Source organism: Antedon bifida, chromosome 3 (assembly GCF_963402885.1).
Source record: "Antedon bifida chromosome 3, ecAntBifi1.1, whole genome shotgun sequence".
In the NCBI taxonomy this organism is placed as follows: Eukaryota; Metazoa; Echinodermata; class Crinoidea; order Comatulida; family Antedonidae; genus Antedon; species Antedon bifida.
The window spans coordinates 28593652-28615747 of NC_136228.1; the positions used below are offsets into that span (position 1 = coordinate 28593652).

A 22096-nucleotide genomic window follows, 5' to 3' on the forward strand; every position below is an offset into this window, starting at 1 on the left:
TAAGTATGTATTAAAGTAAGTACACACAATTTGTTGATTAATTAATGTATAATTTCTAAACTGAATGAATTAATACTACAAAAATAACTTGACAATATTTAGTTAAAACAAAATTTTTCTATAACTCTTCATAACATTTCAATGATTAATAATCATGACTTGTTTGAGAAACATGAACAGCAACCTCGCGTTTATTGAAGAACCTCATTAATATTTTTCTTAACACAATTGTATTTTTCCTCTATTTTTAGGTTTGCCACTACAGTCATGACGTGAACTAATGACAATCCCTTAACCCATTATAAGTAAATTTATTTATTTATTTATGTATACTTTTATATAAGGGAAATGCCTTATTTTTAAATTACTGTAATTTTTTTTTTCATTTTCAAGCAAACATGCGACGACTGATATTCTCAGATGATTTAGGTAAGAACATTCAACCACAATAATTGCTTACTAATCATAGAGAAAATAACAAAGCTTCTAAAACTTAGCTTTTTTTGAAGTAGTTTCTTTAAATATAATTTGTGTAAATATAATAATGTATTGGTAGTGAATTTTGTATAATTCTAAATCATTTATTTTTATTTTCATTAATATTATTGGCGAGGGCACTACTATACGACGACTTACCAGTAATACAACTGGACATGAAGATAATGTTAGTAACATTTCAATTTCATTTTTAGATAAGAACAAGTTGTGTTGTGCCAGAACTTATCCACCAAAATGTATATATTTATTTTGTTTTTATCTTCTTTTAAGATGATGTTGCATCAACATATTTTAGGTGAACAATCAATCACAATTGTGCTACTCTGTTACTGACTCTTTCACCAAATCGTTTATACGTTATATTTTGTTATTTCTGATAAATTCTTTTCCCTTTTTATAAATACTTGACGAAAGCGCTACCAAACATCAACAAGAAATCAATAACATCACAATTTAGGTAAGAACATCCCACCTGTACAACAATAGTATTAAGCTCGGTCTATACACCACCGGTATCACACTTTAGCCTATGTGACAAAAAAAAGTGATGTGCCCATATATGGACACGATGACATCATATATTACTAACATATTTGGGCACATCACACTTTTTTTGTCGAACTAGTTTGATAGTGTGGACAGAGCATTATTCTATCTATTTCACCAAAACCTTTGTTTGGTTGTGTTTTTATGACTTGTGTAATTCTTTTTTTTCTTTCTATGTTTGCCGAGGGCACTGCCACAACTGTCAAACAGAACTACACATCAAGACTCCACTCCGTCGGCAACATTTTTCAACATTTTAGGTAATATCACTTTAAGCTTATTTCAGCTAAGTGAACGTTTAACCAACTATTTACATATACGTGGCGTTATATTTTGTTTATGATTTTGTAATTCCTTCTTTTCATGTATATTTTTTTCCGAGGGCACTACAACAGCTATCGACAGAAGTCAATATCATAAAGATTGTGGACGCAAAATATTGTAGGTAAACACACTGTAAAGCGTGGTTGCCACTAGCGACGCAACGCAAGGACGTAACGCAACGCAAGTGAATTGACCAATCACAAGCGATGGCTTATTCGCTTGTGATTGCTAACTGTCTATAACTTCGCTTGTCATTGGTTAAAACGCTTGCGTTGCGTTTACGTCCTTGCGTTACGTTCTAGTGGGAACCAAGCTTTAGGCTCTCTCTACACTATCAAACTTTATGTGACAAAACAATGCTATGTGCCCATATATGGATATGACGATGTCATATCACTACCATATTTAAGCATATCACTACCATATTTGGGCACATCACACTTTTTTTAACACACAGTTTTTAACAGTTCCACCAAAGCATTTATACATTACAGTATTTTTGTATGCATTAGACCGATGTAAAGCTCTGTCTACACTATCAAACTAGTTTGACAAAAACAAGTATGATGTTCCCAAATATGGTAGTGATATGACATTAGCATGTCCATGGGCATATCACATCTTTTTTCACATAAAGTTTGATAATGTAGAGAGCTACTATAGTAATATTTTTCAAAGTTTTAGGTAAATGTAGGCCTAATGTACAATTCTAGTATCTGTTGAAAGTTTAAAGGAAATATGACGTTATAAATTATTTGTTAATGATTTTGTAATTCTGTCTTTTCACGTACCTTTCGAGGACAGCAGAAAGAACTGTAACTGAAGGCCAAAAATACCTTCTGCCAGAAGGTAACATTTAACGATTTATTTTAATTTAGGCCTAAGTGAAACAAACTGCAAATAGATTCAAATTCTGATTTTATTAATCTTCATTTTCATGTTTTTGTGGGACAATACCATCTTTAAAGTAAAATGTTGATTATTTGTGTTTATTGACTAAAGAGTGGTATGTACGTAAACAGACTGGTGATTAACGTGCTTTCGATTTACGACGACCAGAACCTAGGACTTCATCCACTGAAATGTACTTTTTTGCGACAACCGTACACCAAAAAGACGTGCGCAATGTTTGTGATAAAGAATCTAAGCAGCACCTCCCTGGACATACAGTAGAATCGACGAAATTGGATCCGCGATGACTTGACAAATTATGTCAAAAACTGAAAAATAAATTAACATGACGTCACAAATGACTATTACTATTAACCACCAGTTTAAAAGGGTTTGTTTGAATTGTAATATTTGTTCTATTTTAATACAGAATAATTTTACTAAGAAGAAAGTGTTAGAATTTAAAAGACACCCTCCTGCCTTCCCCAATAATGGTTTAATCATTGTTTGTTTTGTGTTTTTGTTTGTTTTATGAGATGAATAAAGACAAATTATACCGTGGCCTACAGCATTAAATTAATTCGATAGGTCTTTATAAGCCTGCAACTGCGACTTATAATGCGATGGATATACAAGTGGAATTGAATATTGTTCAGTTATTTTATTTGATCGAGAAAGTTACTTAAACCAGGAAGAGTGAAATCACATTTGCAATTTTACTTCAAATTGTCAATGTTTTAGTTCTGTTTTACATTCAAATTAGTTTTGTATAAAAGGGAACCTTTGTATATTTAATTGGTACAGTACAGCATTGGACATCCTTGTACACAACACACACCGTCGAGCGAAACAAACATTTTTAAAACATCACCAATTGTATTTTATTTAAATCCTCAAAGTCTTCATTTTACAGATTGGAAAAAACACAAAAAAGATAAAATAAACAAATAAAAGTTTTTTCTAGATTTTCCACAATTTTAAAATTTTAAACGGTTGTCGACGACGAACATTCACCGTAAACATATGTCAGCTATTTTATAAAAGTTACACCAAATTAAGGGCACGTTGTACATTCTACATGTTTAAATATTTAGAAACATTAACAAAAGAAATTATTAAAGATCCAACCAAAAACGATGATATATAGGAGGTAATTGTGAGATATTAATACAGCAATATAATAAAACACATAAAACGCCTAAAGCTCTGTCTACACTATCAAACTAGTGTGATATGCCCAAATATGGTAGTGATATGCTCAAATATGGTAGTGATATGATCATCATGTCCATATATGTGCACATCACATTTTGTTGTCACATAAAGTTTGATAGTGTAGATAGGGATTAATTTAGATCTTTTCCCATTTTTTCCCAAATTAATGAACTTTCTAAAAGTTACTGAAGAGATAATACTGAGGTACCATGTCGTTAAATAAATGAAAACAAATTTGTTTAAACCTACAATTAACATACTGTATTTTATGGATTATTAGTGTTTTTATTGCAAAATCAATTCTCCAATTGCAACTATTGGACTGTTTTGTCTGAATACAGTTCTTTATGTCGGACGGGTGATTTTTATTTACTGTACATTAGAAGAACACCATAGGATGACTCTCTTTATAAAAAAAAAAGCACTATCTCAAACATTTTAAAATGTAGTGCCTAATTTTATAAAGATTTATTTTAGTAAGTAATATCAAATATTGTACAACTTGTAATAAAAGTGTATGTTTAACAACTCATATCAAATCAAAATAATAAAAAACGTTTAAAACAAATTTAGAAATAATGTCATCTCCTTCCTTACATAAACATCTGTAAATGAGCTAATAACTATATAACAAAAAAACTATACAAAATATTTATTTCAGAAACAATAAATCATAATGTAGGTCGGACGCCCAAATTTCTTGTTTTTTTAAATTTAATATTAAAAACATTTTCAAAACAATACTAATACTGTAATAATTAAAGTAAAATTAATACAGATTACGCACACCTACTAAAACAAAACCTACCAAAAAGTGATCTTGGATTGTAAAGATGGTCGTATTAAGTATAAAGCTCTGTCTACACTATCAAACTTTATGTGATGAAATGTGATGCGCCCATATATGGACATGATGATGTCATATCACTACTTTTTTGGTCAAACTAGTTTGATAGTGTAGACAGAGCTTAAGGTTATAACAACAAATTCAGACATTGTACAGTACAGCATGTACACAGCGCATTTGATGCGCTAGAAATAAAAGTTTTAACATGTATATACATTTGATGCACCATACAATGTTTAAAATGTATACATTTGATACACTAAACAACATGTTACATCAAAAACAGTATGCACTTCAAGAACCAGCCATGTTTAACATATACACAGTTGATATATAACATGTATACATTTGATGCATCAAACATGTATAGCATGTATACATTCGATGCATCAAACATGTTTACATGTATACATTCGATGCATCAAACATGTATAACATGTATACATCTGATGCATCAAACATGTACACATTTGATGCATCAAGCAATGTTAAAATGTATACATTTTATGCATCAAACCATGTATAACATGTATACATTTGATGCATCAAACATATAACATGTATACATCTGATGCATCAAACATGTATACATTTGATACATCAAACATGTATAACATGTATACATTTGATGCATCAAACATGTATAACATGTGTACATCTGGTGCATCAAACATGTAAACATGTATACATTTGATGCATCAAACATGTAAACATTTGATGCATCAAACATGTATAACATGTATACATCTGATGCATCAAACATATATAACATGTATACATCTGATGCATCAAACATGTATACATTTGATACATCAAACATGTATACATTTGATGCATCAAACATGTATAACATGTGTACATCTGGTGCATCAAACATGTATAATATGTGTATATTTGATGCATCAAACATGTATAACATGTGTATATTTGATGCATCAAACATGTATAACATGTGTATATTTGATGCATCAAACATGTATACATTTGATGCATCAAACAATATAATAACATTTATAACAGGTACAGTATACATTTGATGCATAAACAAATATTAACATGTATACATTTGATGCACCAGACATGTTTAACATGTATACCACACATGTGTACAGTACTTCATGCATCTAACAGTGTTTAACATAACTGGAAATCTTCAATAACATGAGTAATATATGCTTTATTTCATATTAAACATTTAACCCTTTAAAATGGAAATGAAGACAAAAATGTTTTAAAAATACACATAATAAAATGTTTACCTTACATAAGCCTCAACTTTAAAGAGAGTGAATTATTACATTAGTTTGAATAGTTACGTTACTCACTGGAATATAATAACAGTATTAAATACAATGTTATACAATTATTTGAATAAGACAGAAATATCAAGTGTAAAAAATACAATAAATTCCAAACAATTTTACATACAGGCTATATATTTATCATATTTCCAGAATGTAAAATACTAATTTGAAATTGAGGCTATAACAGATTAGTTTATTGATAGGCAAAACGGGTGCAGTGTTCATGTCTTGTTTTATCACAAAATATATATCATTAGTACTATTTCTAGAACATTCTATAATGTCTATAAAGAGCTGGAATTATTGAACTTTAACCTGAACATCCTTTCAGTTACATAGACATAAAAATAAGTTTTGAAAATGCATAAATGCATCACCTGTCTTGACTGCTGCTTCGTTTTAAATCTCTACTCCGGCTGCGCTCTCTTTTGTGTTTCTTACTCTTTTTGTGTTTCTTTCTTTCGCGGCTTTCACTACGATCTCGACGGCTTTTGTCTTTCCTTCTTTCTTCGTTTCGATCTTTACTCCTACTTCGACTTCTGTGCCGCTTCTTTAACTCTTTCTCCTGCCTAGCTTTCTCACGTTGAAGAGCATCAGAAAAGTCTGGTTTACTGCGCGAGTCTTTATGCGACCTAGGTGGACTTCTGCGACGTTCCCTGCTGCGACTTCTTCTCCTTTCATTGTCTCTGTGATTTCTTTCAGGACTTCTACTTCTGCGGATATGATCACGGCTGCGACTTCTTCGCTTTCTGACTGGACTTCTACTCCGGCGTCTCTCTCTGCTGCGGCTTCTTTTATCTCGTACATCACGACTACGGCTATGTGTTCTTTCAGGGCTCTTTGGTCGTCTGATGTCTGGTGAAGTTCTGAAAACAAAGTGTAACCGCAATTAATTTAAAGATTCAATAAATCAAAATAATTATTTCTGTAGATTGTAAAATTCTTCATTTTATTGAGTCTGTCCACAGATATAAGTTCTTACAATTTTTGAATACAAATTTACACAAAAAAAACCCAAATAAATAAAGCTTTGGAAAACTACTGATAAACCATTTACTTAGTATACAAGTGCACTTCCTAGAAAACCAGACATTAGCGGGCTTTTGTTTTTGGGACAGTAAATAAAGGATGAATATTATTGGAACAAAATAATAATACTAATAAAACTAATTAAACTAGGCTCTTTTTGTATTTAGTACACATTCAAACCAAGGTAATGCTAAAGCTTGGTTCCCACTACGATGCAATGTAAGGTAATTTTACCAATCATGGCACAATGGACTTGTGTCATGTGAACCAATATTTAACCATAGAATTGTTTTCAAAACCCTTGAAAAAAAAAACATACCTGGAACGGTACCGGTCTCTTTCTCTTTCCTCTTGTATGTCTTCTTCCACTGGGTCTTCTTCGATTGATTGTGCTATATTTCGTGGTGGCATTCTACGCTCAATTTCCTGGTGAAAATAATGTTTAAAGCATTATAAGGTTAAAAGCAAATCTGACTTACAAACTGGATGTGGCTAGGGAAATCTCACACACTTGATTTGGCTATGGAAATCTTACATACTGGATTATGCTATGCAAATTTCTCTAACTATTATTAGGGAAGACAACTCACACACAGTGGATTAGGCAATGCAAATCTCACGAACTGGAATTGGCTATGGAAATCTTATACTGGAATTGGCTATAGAAATCTCACATACTGGATTATGCTATGCCAATCTCACAAATTTGATTTGGCTATGGAAATCTCACATACTGGATTAGACTACGCAAATCTGGTACTTGAATGTACATGTAATATTTTAAGACCAATAATAAAAAGAGATGAAATGTCGATCATAGGGGCTCTGGCTGCATGTCAACATTACAACATTTGTCATAGAGCTAGAGGTTGATCACATCATTGCTCTACACAAGACATACCTTCATCACAGGTACTGGAATGCGTGGAAACAGAGTAGAGAACCAATCCTGCTTAGTGAGTAAGCAACGTAGCATTTCTCCTATTGTCATTGGTGCCCCTGTACCTGCCTTGGGATCAATCTCCTGCAAAATCAAATCAATATTCTTCATCCAACAGATATCAATGCTTTTATAATCAATAAAGCTAATAACAAAATGGACAAAATGTGCATATTTTCCTACCTAATAGAATAAAATATTGAATTCATATCTGTAGAGTAGTAACCTTTAATTCCCACGCTATCAATGTAAGCATGGAACAATATATCATAACCCACATATTGTAAAACTATTTATAATAATTTTTATTGAGAAAAAATCTAATTGTTAGAGACCATGTAAAAATTATTCTTCTGCAGTTACTGCAGCAAGTATATTTTGTTTACTCTATTTAATGCTATTTTTAATTCTATGCTATTTTTTAATGGTACATTCATACATTATTGTAGTAAACAAAATGCAGTTACTACAGTAACTGTGGTAGAGTAATTTTGACATGATAGCTCATTGCTATGATGTAATTTTCTAAACAAATTATTATAAACCCAATATTAGGCAAATAATTCCAATTTGTTCATTAAAAGCATAAAAATAGCACTTGATAAATTATTTTATGGCTTAAATTTAGATCAAAATAACAACTAAAAAAAGTGTTGTTTGTATTGGTAGTTTAAAATTCTAAAAAATTGAGCAAAACAGCTGAAAAAACATCACGTCACATAAATCAAGGCCCATATCTTAACCCAAGTTACTGCAACCCACATCAATAATATTAAAATTCTATAATTATATTGTATTGTAATGATAGTGAGAGAGTGGCCTATCTGGTTGTATCTTAACCTCAGTGAGCGAGGAGGCCTTCATTTCATCGTGTATCGTACTGGCAATCGGCAACGAGGCTTCCAACAATGCATACCTATAAATTTACGAGACAAGAGCAATTAGTGGTAGACGTGCAGATCTCTCACTGTATTGCAAACAAATAGGGATTAAACAGGCTCCTGGCATGTTTTGAGCTTGTCAACAAAACAAATTTCCCATGTGGATCAATAAAGATTCTGTATTATATGGACTCTGTGTAACTGACACCCACAAACTATGTACAGTGTGTCTCAATGCTGTAGTTTTAATATTTCAAATGTATTCCAGAAAATGTTAATATAACCATATTTGGCAATATACATAAAAGAACAAATACATCTAGTGAATGTATAATTATAAAAAAATCCTATAAATGTATAACTCTGTCAAAAAAATCTAATGTTTACATGAATTTGTATTTTAAGAGAAAAGGGGTACAAGATGGAACAGTACTCACCGTACAAATTTCAGCAATAATGTTGAACCTTGTATTGTTCGTAACGGTATCCTCAGATGTAGGAAAGTGGGGAGGGGGTAGTATGGTGTTACCAAAAGTAGCTAAGTAACTCTAATTCTAATATTAATTATTTAGTACATACAGTAGTACATTACAGGGCTTTATTTAAATAACTTGACTAAATCTATTTTTTAAATAGAATTTTAATAGACTACAAAAGAAACATGATTTTCTAAATTGGTAGTGAGATATCTCACAGGACTTGATGTAGTTGCAGAATTTAGCACAACTAGATATGTATTAATTAAAACACCTATTATTACATTTTTATTATTATTACAATTACTGTATATGTGGTTCAATTTCAATATGGCGATTCTTATATTACTGCAAATGTTAATTCAAATTTGAGTATTTAACAAAAATATAATTTACAGTATATATTGAAGGTGTCTAACCAACTGAAGCTTTGCATTTTGGTTTTTTTTATTTTATGTAAACCTATTATATTATTATATTATATATTTTTTTTATCATTTAAAATAATAAAATAGTATTGTTTAACTAAATTTCAAATTTGTAAGAATACCTGGGTCTAAAAGGATAGGTTTACAGTAGTTTGTTTAATAATATTTTTTCCTTTTAATGTTTAATAATATTTTTTTCCTTCTAATTTTAGAATCAATTTTGTTGAATATAAATTCTAACATTATCTTCCTGACCTATTTATTGTCTGTCATTGTTCTTTCAAAATTTTAGTAAAATTACATTTCAATGGTACATACCTCTTCATCATTTAGGTAGGGTTCAAACCAGTCAAATAAATCGCTAGGTGGAGCTGTGTACCTGAAAACAAAAAAACATATTTCACTATTTAAATCATATTATTGTAAATCCAATGGCAAATTACTGAAAAAATGACAATGTTGTGCAATGGGTATCAGTGGCTGTATCTCAATGGAGATACAAATAAAATAAGAAAAAGTTAAATCAAAACAGTATCCTTTCCCCTTTATTATACTTATACTGCTTATTATATTGTATTTGTTAAATACAATTAATATGAGTGAATAAATTATCATCAGTTATCAACTCATATAAATCATAGGCCTGGCAGTAATATATTGTATTTAGTACCTTTTTAAGGAGACAACTTCAGGACCTCAACCAATTTCCCCATAATAATAAAAAAAGGTTGTACCCTGAATAAGGGTTCTCTGTAGTGTTAAAACATTTATTGTCATTAGTTCGTTTTACATGAGTGTGTGTCTCCTTAATAAAGTGAGGTGGCGGACTAGGTGGATTTAAAGTATAACGAATCCTTAGTGGCCCTGCCCGACTACATGGTATGTCAATTCTCTCTACATCTTTTACCTTAACAGAATATACCAACATAGAAAAGGAAATTTGATTTGTTAAAGTAAAGATTAATATCTGACCTTACCGGATGAACATGAAACCTAGGCCACGGATAAAGGGAGAATCAGTGTGTGTAAGCAGTCCATTTAGTTGTTTACGTGTCAGTTTGAGTGTGTACAGCTTAAATAGAAGACAGTAGGCTGATGACACTATACCACCACAACCAACACCTCGTACCTAAACAAATTGTATATAAAAAAATAGAATATGTTAGTCTTTCTAGGCGATCATTTTCTTTTTTTTTTTAGGGGACAATATATCTTTAATAACCTCAATAAGTGAAATTCAAATCCTCAGAAGAATAATCTTTAAAACCATAAACTATTTATTTTAAGAAAATGTGTTAGTATTCAAAAAGGTATTTTAGTGTCGGTCTCTGTATACTACTTTACTTACCCCACCACACATACCAACTTGACCTGCAGTTTGTCTGCTTCCCCTTTCCCATGGCTCAAGATGATCAACCTAAAGAAAACAAAAATCGGTTAATTAATATGGTATTCTTAATTCATCATGACATTACCATACTCATTCAGTCACTTTGAAGTACAGTATTAATCACACAACCCTTTTATTGTATGTCAGTACCAGATTCAAAGAACAACGTGGCATATAAAAATAATGTAATTTGTAAAAAAACTGCTGATTTTCATACACAAAAAACCCCCTAAAATGAACACTACCCACCTTATAATAAATCTCATCAATAACCTCATGGTACGTTTTCAGCTTGATCAATCCATTCTTGAAGTAGGGAGACGATTGTATATTAGTCAGTACAAGACTGTTGAGGTTCATGGTGTTTTCGTTACCCCAGAAAGGCAACGTATTTCCCTTCTTCGCCATCTGTAAAATAGAAAGATGTATGTATTGTTATACTACTTTATGTGATTTTTATAACTTTTTAACAGATTTGACCCGTTTTAAACTCATCAGAAACTACCTAGCGCCATCGGTATTCAATGTTTACGAGAAAGAGGTGCGTCGCACATTCTAGGTACTAGGCCTAATTTATAAATATATTGCTCAAATTCCATTATTAATTATGACTTGTGTTAAAATGACACATAATTGTTGACAAATTATGTATTAAATACAGAAATAAACTTCTAAAAAACAGAATCCTGACAGTAAACGTGTGTTTGAAAATGTTTTTATCACAATCAATAACCATGGAGGTATAACAATAGATTTATTATTATACCTCCATGCAATAACCAAAATGTTAATATTGGGGAGATTGGATGAAAATTCAGGAGGCTCCTCCGGAGAGTAGAGGGTTGGGAGGTGATCACGTTCCAAAGTACATCATACATTACAATATTAGTTATTACATGCCTAGCTCATCATCATACACAATCAGGCCTACCTAGGCAGGCTAGAGGTCTAGCCTTCCTAGGGCCGGCATACTACTAGGCTTAGGCTAGCTACCCTAGGCCTAGTATTAAATTACTACGCTAGGCCTAGCCTAGGCCTGACTGAGCTAGCTAGCTTTTTAGTAGGCCAGCCAGCCAGACTGATGTGATCAGATTATCAACATTATTCGCTACAAATTCCTGGTGATAAATACATAAATAATGAAACAAATATTAAACAAACTAGAATGTATATATATTATATATTTAGAAAATACATATATACCTTGTATAAAGTTCAAAATAACAAATAATACAATGATAAACTGACGAAATGTTTTCTAGGCCTAGCGCAATTCGAACTAAATCAACATGGCGTCGCAAATGTACAGAAAGTCAGACGGCAGAGGGCGCATATCGTTTAGCGATCGTTGTTGAAAATAGTTGCCAGAAACTGTTAAAATGTTGTTACCAATCAAAGGTTCTATTGTAGTGTATGTTTATATTTAGGTTACTTGAGGTATATCTAAAAATGTGTTTGAACTGTAACCGTATTTAAATAATAATAATATATTGAAGATGATATGAAGAAAAAATTATACTTTGAATAGGCATTTCACTTACGAAGAAAGAATAACAAAAAAAAAATGATTTCACTTCTAAAAGAACAAAATAAACGATTAGATAACAAAAAACCATTGTCTATTTGACTATTTTTTGCTTTGGATTTCAGTTTTTCAGGATATTTTTTTTCCATTCATTTTTTTGGTAAAATTGTAACTATTATGTTAACGCAAACATTGTCGAATTGACTGGAAGTCATTGGGTTTTTGTTAGAAAGAATTAAGCGTTTATTTTGTTTTTTTTATAAGTAAAAAAAAACACAATTGTTTTTATATTTTCTTTTCTACGGAAGTGATTAACTTTGAAATGCCCTATGATTAACCTCCAAACAAATATTTCATAAATCGTTTTTTTTCAGGGGGAGAATATCTTTAAGAAGATCATTGCTGTTTGTAGGCCTATAGGCCAATACTTTCAATATTTATCAATAATCTATGAGGCGTGACGCCGATCGATGTGTAGAATGAAGAAATAGAAAGAAGACTGTAGATTTTGTGTGAATATAACCAGTGGCGCATCAGTGCCAAAAAAAAATGCGTTACCCAAAATAAGTGTATTCTTCCGGGCGGAATTGTTATGTGTTCGACCGGCCCCCTGGCCCCCAGCCCAATGTTGTGAATTGCGATTCCCATTTATTATGAATGGATTCAGAAAAGGAGATTTCAATGACAGATTTTGGTTTAAGAACAGCATAAAAGGCATGGAATGCGGCTATTGAAACCGCGGGTGAATACCATCTTAAATGTGTGTGAAACTACACAAAAGATTATCGCAACAGAGGGTCAGTAACCACTATCCGATTCAACCGTATGATATGTCAATATGCTAGCTAACGTATACAGGGACGTATTCAGTTAATCTAATGAACGTGTGAGAATTTGGAAGGGTGATTCCAACTTTGAAAACCAATTTAAATTTATACTGACAAAACGCCTTCATAGTTCAATACTGAATTAATGTTTAATGTTTAAAGTTAACTTCCATAGTAGGCCTATAGTACCATCACAGATTATTTATAACATAAAAGAGTTAGACATTTAAAAGTAGTCAAAATATAGGGCCCATAGCAGCTAGAAAAGCGTTACAGATTATTGAAAAAAGGTTTTATATTTGACAATAATGAATAATTTTACTTAAAATACATTTAAATTTTAAAAAATCACATTTATTATTTTCAATATGTTTTTCTTTATTGTAGGCTTAGTTCAATTTCAATCAACCATCATTTCTCTTTTGCGCAAACTTATCAAACAAATCAACGGAAGTCGTTATAGGACTTATGGGAGATTTTGGCCAAGGTGCACCTTTTCATTTCACAAAATTGTACTAAAATGATTATTTGGTCACCAATGTTTTCTGTGTACAAGGAGTGGGGCCTAAGATCATTCCGAGTGTGTGCTTTTATAAATAATAGATACTAATAGACTCATGAAAAACGTTTGACATCTATAACCCTCGAAATCCAACACTGATGAGCATCATTACTATTATCCTTTGCTAAACATCTTTGTTAACAACATAGTCAAAATGCTAAAGTGCATATTACACTGTGATTTTAATTAATGACTGGACACATTAGTGTGTCTTTCAATAATTGTTATTCTTCATAACTGAGCGATTCATAAATACAATTGCGATTGATTAATAATGATTGTGTTAGCAAGCTGAAAATGGCCACACCTGCTTTGTAAGCATCCAGGACCAGAAACAAAACATTCAACGCTTTCTGTGCATCATTATCACATCAATCCGATCAATATTCTTTACACGGTCTAACAGCACACAGAAATTCAAATCATAATTATAGGCTATTTTTCATTTATGATACCGGTACCTAGCGAAGTATCCGCCAATGACTGGAGTCGCTGACAGTTGCATGTATCGATAAAGAGTCAAAGGCGATAACGCATGGGGAATTGAATGATAAAAGATGATGATTTTAAATAATTATCCGAACGATAGATACATTGATTGCTGAATAATATATCCATTTATAGCTTTAGGCATCAAATAAAATTGCCTACTTGGTTATAAAATTACCAAACCTATTCGTTACATGAGTAAATGTAAAGGCCAACAATTGGCATATTCCGGCTTTCTATCAAGGCAAAAAACACATACTGTATAGCCACCGTATACCATCCGGTAAACTTTATCATACAGGGTTTTCTCAATTTTGTGTTTGTGTTTTCTCGACTTGCGTAGCTCTTTTTCACACGTCTCCATAAAATATTATGTTTAAAGTGCTTCTACTTCTGATGTCCTCGACGTCGATAAATGTTATATAAATATTGTAGTATAATGTTGTGGTTAGTAATACAAATATGACTTCTGTGCTAAAGTTGAAAATGTTCCAATAAATTTATATGAGTTCATTCACATTATAGTATGCCTACCGAACTTTTACATTAAAATAAATTAGGCCTTATACATCATAATAAATAAATTCCATTCAACTGCCTACATTTTGGTTCATTTTATTAGTTTAAAAAAAAATCCATTTAATAATAAATTTATAAGAGTCCCTTTACATTGTTGCACCGACATTTTACATTTTTAAATTTAGGTTTATAAATAACTTCTATCAATTGTATTTGGGCTCATTTTATTAGTGCTAAACAACATCACTTTTAATATTAGTATAGCCGTAAGGTGGTTGTGCGTAATATTTTTCAATTTTATTAGCCTCGGGCGGGGGTCATTACGCTCGACTAAGGTTTCTGTGTCCATAATATACTGGGACGTGGTTTCTTCTCGTTTTATTCTCCCCGACTAAACACTCAACAATAGAGATTAAATCGTTAAATTTGCTTTGTTATAATTTGAGTTTACAAACAAAGAAAACACAGGGAATTTTGAAAGGAACAATGTAGTTGACAAATTACTCGAAAAGAGAGACTTATAATTTCAGTTCGGACAGGGAGGCATAAATTCTTTTAAAATTAGCAACTTGAGTTGAGGACGAAACTTTATAAACTTAACTCTCTTCTTTTGGTCTCATGTTACCAATATAACTTCAGTAGGTTCTGTTTTATCATAATCTAAAAGGGTAAAGGTATTTATATCTGGTTTTGCTTTATCATAATTTGCCTTAATCGAGTGGTTGAGTCAGCGGCATTGCAAACCATGGCTATAAAATCGGCACAGGTTAAAGACTCCCATTGACCATACACATTTGGCTCGTCAGCACCCAGGAAAAAGTAGTAGGGGGCTACTCTAGTGTAATGGGCCATCTCAGTCCTTGTCGCTGTGGACAAACGAATAACGCCATTTGGCCTTAATTAGGCCTAAAAAACCTTTATTATCACCATTTTAATGAGGTGGGGTGACTCTTGCCTAATATACTATTACTGTTTGGAATTAGGGTGCCAGGCCTAGAAATAGAATTACAAAAATAATCAGAAAGGTAAACAGAGGCGGAGATGGAAATTTAAAAAATGATAAACTTTGAACAGATAAACTTTACCATTGGTCAAATAAACTTTATGTGCAAGTCTATCGTCCAATGACAAAACTTAATTGCGTTGTCACAGTACCGAGACGATTGAAACACATTTTATTATTAAATTAAACTCTTCCTCTTCTTCTTAAACTATTCTAGCCTAAATCACGGAGAGCATGCCCAAATATATTAAAGAGGATGACAGGCCATAAACAAACATTAAAATACGTCTTAATTCTATCTGGCTGAGACGGAAAGGCATTGTCGACACATAATGGTGTCAATTCTGGTTCGTTTCATGACCCTTACACTTTCAAAAGAAAGTACACTAGAAAAATCACACGACGATTAAAATCGACAACCTTGAGTAAAATAAAAAGGGCGGGTTGTAGATAATAATGTTCCCCAATGAGGTACGGCATAACAGGTAAGCTATAGTGATAACTATTATTAAGCCTAGGGCCTAGCCTTCGGGAAAGATCCGACTTTTATTCAAAATCAATCATTTAACTTCGAATACATTGTTGCAAGCTTCCACAAACTTTTGTTGAACTATCAAGTATTTTTACTATGAAATCAACACCTATCGATAATAGTTAGTTATTGTAATTTTATAGCAGTCGTAAAATAGATGTGTGTATAAGTTTCTAACACATACCTGTAATAAATGAGCATAAATTGTTTATATTGAAGGCGTTAAATTATTGAGAATTAAAAGTGGGACATAAAAGGTGAAGTACGGTACTACCTTAAAGGTGCAGACAAATTGTGTATTTACTGACATTTGATAATCTCTGAAAGTTTACTTTTATCAACTTTTTATTAACAACTTTAACACATTTTTATTAGAGAGTCTTTTATTCGATTTATTTTATTTCTATAATGTTAAAATTAATTATTATTTTAAGTAATGCATGCTTAACATATAACTTTAAATGTTACATTAGGCCTACATTATACATATTCGGCATAATTGTAAATACTGTATAGGCCTCGGTACCCGATATTTCTGTTCAAAAACCAGACAAAAATTACGTGTAAGCATGTGATTTTTCCTTATAGGCCTGTAGGTCTAATAATATCCTGGATTTAAGGCGCCTAATATCGTGAAGCCTCTAAGCGCTGCACATACAAACCGAAAAAAAAATCTTTGGAAAAAGATTTGGAAATAAATGAAAAGAACCAACAAGAATAAACCATCCATGCCATAACACTCAAACGAAAGGTGTGGAATACGCCTTTGTCTTTAACCAGGGTTCCATCTAATTGAACCCCTAGTCAGCACCTGCTATCGTTAATTCCGGATTGATTAGATAATTAATTAATTCATTAATGTGTTATTGTTTTTCTATTCTTTGCCCAGTTTCTTAACATTGCGTAGGTCCGGATATAAGTTAAAAGTTATGCTATTATATTTGTATTTGTTTTATGGTTGGTTTAACTAACTTTATAATAATGACCGTTATGTGTCAAATGAAGCATACTTATTCATATTTGAGATCATGTTTATTCTATAATAAATAATAATAAGTATAAATAATAATCATAAGTAACTTCGAGAAAAGTTGCTTCGAAAAGGTTCATCAGTACTTTATATAATGAGTTACAGAATTTGGTTAACCATGGTACGCTTTTATTTGTATCGCCTTGTTTGAAGATCTTAGAGCAATTAGGCACTATTGTGATTCAACTTTTAAATCTTGTCTTTTGTTACTATAGATCCTCGTGAATTCATTCAAAAGAAAAGTAATATCGAGTTAATCAACTGAAACGAATCGACTCTCTTGACAACATAATTAAAATAGAATTATATTCATACACTATTCATATGTTGTAATCCGACGAACAAAATTAGTTTTTGTTTGAATTCAATGAAAACTACTGATATACAGTTTACTAAAACACAATCAAAAGTCGCAATCAATTCAAGAAGAGACAATCATTTGTCTCTTTGTGCATGCTTCTTTCAGATATATTAAAAAAAAATCAATTATTGCAAAGGAACAATAATAAATCTGGAACTGTATTCTTGGTATTCTAGACGAACGGGTGAATAAATAATTCTATACACATGAGTTTAATACAGTAATAAAATAACCAATGTACAATTTCAATCAGGAACTAGACTATTAAATTTGAAAATTAATTCTGATTAATTAATTTATTTACAGGTTATTTAAAACAAGACATCGGTCAATGTAGATTGCAGATTTCAGTATAATATTTTTTTATTTATTTATTTTTTTTTTTTTGGAACGGACAAATGAACTTCAAACAATGATAAGTTTAGATATCAGGACAATTTCAAATCACAATTGGATTTATTTGTTCATTCTCATTGTTCTAATTTGTTCCAAACTACGCCCGTACAAATCGAACTTTCCCCTTTTTTCCTGACCTTTTAAGACTAGTGACCAATAACAGGAGTGATAGGCTCATGGCGATGTTCCACAGCCACAGCCCCCATCAACCAAACTCCTTCAACTGTAAAACTTTCTGTTGGGCTTGCTGTGATATTCTATAGAGCTAATACTTAAATTACATTTTCTCCCACCCTTTTAAAACTACTGACACACTAAACTGAACTGAACTAAATTATCTCTTTTATATCAGAGGTAAGGCAAAGTATCAATGAGATGTAGACCTACAATATTAAGACCCAACAAAAGTTATTTGACACGAGTCCTATTTCGTTTTAGTTTCTTATTTACAGAATCCCGCACCGTAAGTAATTCACATTGCTAAGCTGAGGGAAACCATGAATAGGAAAGTTTAGATCAATCCTAATATAAATACACACTTATTATCCTTGCTTTAATTGGTTATGTCGTATTCACAAATATTTTACCGACAATTGTGATTTAGTTGGTGGATAAGTAAAATGAATTTATATCTCCCTAAACCCAGAACTAATAAAGAAGTATTTACAGAAGAGATATTGAATGGAATCAATTACCTGAAAATGTATAGCAAGTATCTTTAATTAAAAACAAGTTAATGTGTAGTTTCTTCTATTTTATATTTGAGTTATTTTTGGTTGTTATTTAATTTTCAATTCATGTTATAAGTTTAGGTTTTCATTTTTATAACAAAAAACTGAAATAAAGATACCTTTTTCGTGAATAATTGAGGATTTTATAGCATGGTAGGCTACTACAGGATTAATATTCTCGAAAACTATAAGGTAGTAATATTGATTATACCTAATAGTGATAATATGAGCAGCATGCCTCTTAAAAAAAAAATTTCCAAAATGCCTTCAAAGCACAGTACTGACTATTCAATTATTATAAATTTGATTTCTGGAGTAGGCCAGGTACCGGTTTCGAACCACGGTAAATACGTCATCCTAAAGCCAAGATAGAAACTAATTAGTATTGATATTTGAAACAATAACTTGATGATGCACGTAATCTATGAAATTCAATATTTATAGGCCTATAAAAATAATATTAAGTAAATAGTCATATCATTGGATAGCGTATGACAATAATATTAACAATTGAAAAATATATATTATAATATCTTTCAATTTACTGGAAATTGTTAAAGTATTGGAAATTGTATTGGGAAATAAAGGTCTGTTTACACTATCAAACTAGTTTGACAACAAGAAGTGTAATCTGTCCAAATATGGTAGTGATATGTTTAAAAATATGGTAGTGATATGACATCACATGCCCATGTATGGGCACATCACATTTTTTGTCACATAAAGTTTGATAATGTAGATATTTTAACAACGTTTTTAAACAGGATTACACAATCAGGCACAAGAATGCCTACTATGTTTCATAAAATGTTCATCATGCCTTTTTACACCATGGACTTATACATTATATTTAGATAAATAAAGTATATGTCCATGACAACAACAATTTAATTTTATATCACGCATTAAAAAATTGTTGAGGCTTTCAGTCAATTTCAGTATAATTATTATTTTGAATAAAGTTACACGGTGAAAATAAACTGTAGTTGGTAAGATGTTTGCTCTACTCGGACGTAATTTTGTACTTTATACTAGGCCCTATAGTACATTGAGAACAAAAATGTGCATGGATACAGACACTATTATCCACATTGTTTTAAAGTTAAAAATATTGAAGCAAATTGTCATCTGTCTCAGAAATAAATATTATTACTCCCTGACTTAAAGCTACTTCACAGTAGTTAAATACAATTATCATCCTGAAATACTGTAATGGGAGTTTGCTGTAAGGCTGTTACCAAACGTATCAACATTGTACCTGCCTTTTGTAATAACTTTACTTGTTTTTAACCCATTATTAGCCGTAGCCTGTGTATAAAATGTTCTTCGAACGAATATTAGCCGCGGGTACCGGTATAATTTACACATGTAAAAAATGAAAGGAAGAATGACCTACCATCAACTTGTTACGTAATAATAGAGAGCTAAATACAACAAAGTTATATCGTATAGGCCTAAGTTATAAGAATGAAATACACACTATCTTTAAATGATTGAAATTTTGACATTAATTAGACAGCATTTGGAAACGACAGAAGATAAACCAGTATAGTTGTCCCAATATGATAAAATCAGACATTTTGCAATTACAAAAATAAATAATGAAAAGGCTCTATACTGTATATTTTTCCATTTAATAGAGTTGAGTTTTGAATAGAAATCGGTATAAAAAAGCAATATATTATAGATCATACATACTGATTTTTTAAATAATTTATTAAGATTGTTGAATTCATCAAATATAATCAAATTTGATAACAAGCGTTATGTTTGTTTACAATGCCATTCAGTTCATATTGAATTATAAGGAGGAAACAAGATAAATGCCTAGTTCTCCGAGATATATTATATAAAAAAACAATAATATATAAATATAATAACAAATTGATAAATATTTTAATATCTAGATGGTACATCAGTCTTGCCAATCACGATAGTAAAATACTAATTAATTTATAACGAATATGAAGGTTTAATTTTAAAATCTATTAACTGACAGTGTCCAATATACCTCTATTTTAAATAACAAGTACAGTATAATATATTTCTATTTGTTTTGTAATCGATTAGGCCTATTACTTACATTTGAAAATAGGTAAGAAAATAATGAATATTATCTATTAGTGACTTGTACAGTAATGATATAATAAGTTTGATTACGGCTTTTTTCTCATAAAGTTTCATGGTGAAAACATAGTTAAAAGTTGACGATTTACTGCATGTGAAAGTAAAATAATTGTTGACTAATCGGATTCCAGTAAAAACGCCTTCCAACAAGGCTATTCCTTTGTGCGTTAAAAACCCTCCATTAACACACATGGTCTCCTCAATGTTAATGACAATAGGTTACAATAATCATAATGCAGTGGTCAGAATTCTTTTCTAAAACGGTGATTTTAAATCTTCTCCATTCTACATTACCCATCTCCATTGTCTAATATCCATAACAAAGTTTTTGTCTTTCAAAATCGGCGTGCTATGTCACTCTCATAATTAAACCATAAAAATATCTATCCATACGTTCATCTCCATTTCAAAATAATTAAAATTACTTCATCTTTTGTGTCTTCGGCGATCGTAAGAATGCTTGTAATTGGTAAAGTTTCATTTAATAGTAACTAAAAGCACCATTTTCGTATAATCCTCGAAGAATATAAATTATTTCATCTGTTTGGAATATTGCGTAGCTATCTTACACTTATAATTCCTCAAGTTCCGTCTTTAGGTTTCATTTTAACCTTTTGCATTTTTCCGTTTGTTATCAAAAACAATGCAATGTCCTGGTGTCCGCCCCACGCCGCTATGTGTAAAGCGTTCCACCCATCCCTGTTCGCCAGCCTCACATCAGCTCCAAATTGTACCAGCAGTTTCACGGCTTCAAAGTTTCCGTCTAAAACACATTGATGCAAGGCTGTTTGTCCTTCGTTGTCGAACGTATTCACATTTACATGTCCGTTTATAGAACTTTGTAATAACTTTACTACCGTCATAGTATCTCCATTACGAACGGCTTCTTCGAATATGTGTTGCGTCGGACAAGAATCAAATTGAGCTGTTGACATCATCGAAAAAAGTAACTCCAAATTCTGGGAACTCCTCCAGTGCCAAATTAGTTCACATATATCCTTATACAGAAATTATTCTTTCCAAATTAAGAATCATCTTCAAAACTTTCATAGCCGCCTGATATATATTAAGTCACAGGCCATCTCTGTGTACACAGCAGCAGAGCCACCCAGTCCCACTCACTCCCGTTACTGTCTTTGATTGAATGCTACAACCTTTTGTGTTGCTCAGTGGCTGTGAAGGAATTGGGTTTATTTTGACTTCCCTAACTCATCTGCATAACACA

At 31.5% G+C, this 22096-nt stretch overlaps 3 protein-coding genes across 4 annotated transcripts in view; 1 reads left to right on the forward strand and 2 right to left on the reverse strand.

Annotated features, from left to right (window-relative positions):
- LOC144836907 (cyclin-dependent kinase 9-like) overlaps window positions 1-22096 on the forward strand; it is a 400420-nt gene that overhangs the window by 257745 nt on the left and 120579 nt on the right. The gene's annotated exons all lie outside the window — the stretch shown is intronic.
- On the reverse strand, window positions 3919-12070 carry LOC144836846 (pre-mRNA-splicing factor 38B-like). The gene is made up of 8 exons (XM_078691724.1): window positions 11973-12070; window positions 11019-11177; window positions 10728-10796; window positions 10357-10508; window positions 9698-9758; window positions 7556-7678; window positions 6974-7080; window positions 3919-6491 (listed from the first exon to the last, which is right to left on the reverse strand). Exons 2-8 carry the CDS (start codon window positions 11175-11177, stop codon window positions 5999-6001), a joined length of 1164 nt encoding a protein of 387 aa, XP_078547850.1. The 5' UTR covers window positions 11973-12070; the 3' UTR covers window positions 3919-5998.
- On the reverse strand, window positions 21453-21806 carry LOC144838357 (notch-regulated ankyrin repeat-containing protein-like). The gene has a single exon (XM_078693696.1). It carries the CDS (start codon window positions 21804-21806, stop codon window positions 21453-21455), a length of 354 nt encoding a protein of 117 aa, XP_078549822.1.